The sequence below is a fragment of the Pteropus alecto genome, unplaced genomic scaffold (genome assembly GCF_000325575.1).
Source record: "Pteropus alecto unplaced genomic scaffold, ASM32557v1 scaffold115, whole genome shotgun sequence".
Classification (NCBI taxonomy): Eukaryota; Metazoa; Chordata; class Mammalia; order Chiroptera; family Pteropodidae; genus Pteropus; species Pteropus alecto.
Window position 1 is genome coordinate 2,399,340 of NW_006436814.1, and position 3,832 is coordinate 2,403,171.

Sequence of the window (3,832 nt, forward strand, 5' to 3'; positions counted from 1 at the left end):
CGGAAGGGGCGGAAAACCCTCAGGCCGGGCCAGGGGCGGTCACGTGCCGTCCCCACTTTTCCCGGTCGTCCAGCCTGGACCCCTCGCAGGGGTGTCCGCTTCACGGCATTGCAGTGGCCCGCCACTGCGAGAGGGGACACTCGGAAGGGACGGAAGTGCTCGAGTGCACCTCCCTCCGCCTTGGTCCCACGTAGATGGAGACGGTGTCCTTCAGAGGGCCAACCCCAAGGGGTCGTCAGCTCCCTGCTCACGTGGCCCCTCTTCCCTGTGTTTGCGGGACGTGTGTTTGGGCTGCTGGCCTTTGCCACATTCTCCAGTGGTTTCTGGCTGATGCTAAGAGCCTGCGAGAAACCACTGGGCTCTTCTTCTCAGACAGAGGCCAAGCCAGGACGGTGGTGACGTGACGAGGACGTCAGAACATGATCGTGGTGGCGGCGATGTGTGGGGCTTCCCGCGCTTTTTCGTAGCTTTTGTTTTTAGAAAAGGAGTCTTTGCAACCAGCGTTCTGTGACACAAGGTGGCACAGGTGGTGAGGGGGTGCCACGTTGGTGACCCCTCAGCCTTAACGAGGTCAGACGGGGCCGGGGCTGGTCACCTCCGTTCACAAGCAGCCTCTGTTTCCCCGTAGGGGTTCCCACTCGCATAGGAGGCCGTGGTGTGGAAGCTGGGCGCGCGAGCCTGGCACAGCCCAGTAGCAGCCCCTGTGCAGGGAGGCCGGCCAGGGCCTGGGGAGCCTGTACGCAGGCAGCAGGCCAGGCTCCCCCGAGGGGGGTGCCTCGGAGACCCCCAGCTAACTTGTCCTCTCGCTCGCAGTACACGTCGAGCTCCTCGGGCGGGGAGAGCTCCTGCGAAGAAGGCCGGATGCGCAGGCCCACCCAGCTGAGGCCCTTCCACGCCCGGGCCGCGGCGGAGCCGGACTTCCCCGTCCCCCACCTGCCCAGCGACCCCGACTACTCTTCCAGCAGCGAGCAGTCCTGCGACACGGTCATCTACATCGGGCCGAACGGCACGGCCCTCTCTGACAAGGAGCTCACCGACAACGAGGGGCCCCCGGACTTTGTCCCCATCGTGCCGGCCCTGCAGAAGACCAGGGGCGACAGCGGCCGGCCCGCGGAGGCCGAGGAGGCCACGGCCAGCAAACCGGAAAGGGACTGCCTGAAGTGTAACACGTTTGCCGAGCTGCAGGAGAGGCTGGACTGCATCGACGGCAGCGAAGCGCCCAGCAAGTTCCCTTTCGAAGAGCTGCCTGCCCAGTTCGGGGCAGAGCAGGCAAGCAAGTGTCCCCCCTTAAGCCAAGGGGCTGGGGCAAACCCGCCCTGCGAGTCTGATAAGGAAGATAATGGGTCCGACAGCCAGCTGAGCGACAGAGAAGGCGCTGAGCCCCCCGCCTCCAGGCGGCAGAGGCATCGCTCCCCGGTGTCTGCGGCCACACGCACCAGCAGCCCAAGCCCTGTCCCTCCCAGGAGTGTCCCTGGCGGCAGCAGCAGCCAGCCCGGTTCTTCCCAGCTCGTGCAGAGCCCCAGCCTGCAGAGCAGCCGAGAAAGCCTGAACACCTGTGGCTTCGTGGAAGGCAAGCCCAGGGCGATGGGCTCCCCCCGGCTGGGCATCGCCAGCCTGTCCAAGACCTCAGAGTATAAGCCGACCAGCTCGCCCTCCCAGAGATGCAAAGTCTACACCCAGAAGGGGGTCCTGCCTTCTGCCCCTCTGCCTCCCTTGGGCAAGGACTCCGGCCTGGTGTCCAGTGAGTCCCTGCCACAGCCTGAGGTGCGTACCCCCCCGGTGGGAATGAGCCCCCGGGTTCTGAAGAAATCCATGTCTGGTGGGAGCGAAGGGTTCCCCGAAGCCTCTGCCGATGATGAGCCTCAGGCAGCGGTTTCTCCAGAGTCCAAGAAGGAGATCGTGAGCACCACGATGGTGACGGTGCAGCAGCCGCTGGAGCTGAACAGCGAGGACGAGCTGGTGTTCACGTTGGTGGAGGAGCTGACCATCAGCGGGGTGCTGGACGGCGGCCGCCCCACCAGCATCATCAGCTTCGACAGCGACTGCTCCGTGCAGGCCCTGGCCTCGGGCTCGCGGCCCGTCAGCATCATCGGCAGCATCAGTGAGGACCTGGAGTGCTACTCCAGCGTGGCTTCCGTCTCCGAGGTCAGCATCACGCAGTTCCTGCCCCTCCCGAAGCTGAACCTGGATGAGAAGGGCCGAGAGGCAGGCAGCAGGCCTTCCTCCATCAGCTCCTGGCTGAGCGAGATGAGCACGGGCAGCGACGGCGAGCAGTCCTGCCACAGCTTCATAGCCCAGACGTGTTTCGGGCATGGGGAGGCGATGGCCGACCCTCCGACCTCCGAGTTTGTCAGCGGCATCCAGAATGCCACCGTGGTGTGCCGAGAGAAGCCCAAGGCGGGCCCCGACAACGTGCTCATCTTGTCCGAAATGCGGGAAGACTCTTTCAACAAAGCCACCCCCATCAAAGGCTGCAAGATATCCACCCTGGGCAAGGCCATGGTCACCATCTCCAATACAGCCAATCTGAGCAGCTGCGAAGGGTACATCCCCATGAAGACCAACATTACGGTGTACCCCTGCATTGCCATGAGCCCCCGGCACGTCCAAGAACCTGAGGCATCCGCTGCTACCGTCGGCTCCGTCCCCAAAGCAGCCCGGTCCCAGGAGAGCAAGGCAGCCAGCGCAAAGAAAGAGATGACGTTTGAGGACCCCTGGCTGAAACGAGAAGAGGAGGTAAAGAAAGAGGATGCTTATCCCAGTGAAGAAGGGGCGAAGTCGGAGACCGCAGCAGGCCTCGCCAGGCCTGAGGCCAGGGCAGAGCGGGCGCAGGACAGGAAGGCCAGCCCCGGCGACAGGCTGAGCAGCAGCAGTGGCGAGGTGTCCGCCTCCCCCGGGACTGACAGCTTCGGGAGGGTTGCGGATGGCTGTGAGATGGCACTGCCCAGCTCGGCTGCCCAGAGCCCAGTGCATCCCAGCAAAAGCCTGAAATCGAGCAGCCTCCCCAGGGCTTTTCAGAAAGCCGGCCGGCTGGAGGCCCCGGACGGCCTCTTCTACCACTGCGCCTCTGAGACCAACGGCATCAGCGCCGCCTCGGGCGCCCAGCCCTCCAAGGCGACCCTGGAGAGGAAGGTGGCCTCACCCAAACACTGCGTCCTGGCTCGGCCCAAGGGGACCCCACCTCTGCCCCCTGTCCGAAAGTCCAGCTTGGACCAGAAGAACCGGGCCAGTCCCCAGCACAGTGCCTGCAGCAGCAGCGGCAGCAGCCCCTTGAACCAGCCGGTGCCCTTGGTGGCCAGCTTCCCGGATGAGCCCAGCGGCAAGATGAAGGACGCCAGCAGCAGCAGCAAGCTCTTCAGTGCCAAGCTGGAGCAGCTGGCCAGCAGGACCCACTCCCTGGGCAGGAGCACCGTCAGCCACTACGAATGCCTCTCGCTGGAGCGAGCGGAGAGCCTGTCCTCCATGAGCTCCCGGCTGCACGCCGGCAAGGACAGCACCATGCCCCGCGCGGGCAGGAGCCTGGGCCGCAGCGCGGGGGCCTCGCCTACCAACCCGGGCACCCCGCAGTCAGCCGGGGCGTCCCCCAAGGCCAGCCAGTCTAAGATTTCCGCCGTGAGCAAGCTGCTCCTGGCCGGCCCCAAAGCACGCAGCCTGTCGGCCTCCACCACCAAGACGCTCAGCTTCTCCACCAAGTCGCTGCCGCAGTCCGTGGGCCAGAGCGCCAACCCGGCCCCGAGCAGCAAGCACATGTCCTGGTCCACGCAGTCGCTGAGCCGGAGCCGGGGCTCGGGCCTGGCCGCCAAGCTGCCGCTGCGCGCGGTCAACGGGCGCA

General features: G+C 65.6%; 1 protein-coding gene across 1 annotated transcript in view; it reads left to right on the top strand.

Moving 5' to 3' along the window:
• The window catches only part of LOC102887592 (kinesin-like protein KIF26B), a 243,884-nt gene that overhangs the window by 230,814 nt on the left and 9,238 nt on the right, over positions 1–3,832 (top strand). Inside the window, exon 10 of the mRNA XM_025048510.1 lies at positions 814–3,832. This exon is cut by the window's right edge and continues 396 nt beyond it. Within this exon, the coding sequence (XP_024904278.1) occupies positions 814–3,832 (3,019 nt within the window). The remainder of the gene's footprint in view (positions 1–813) is intronic.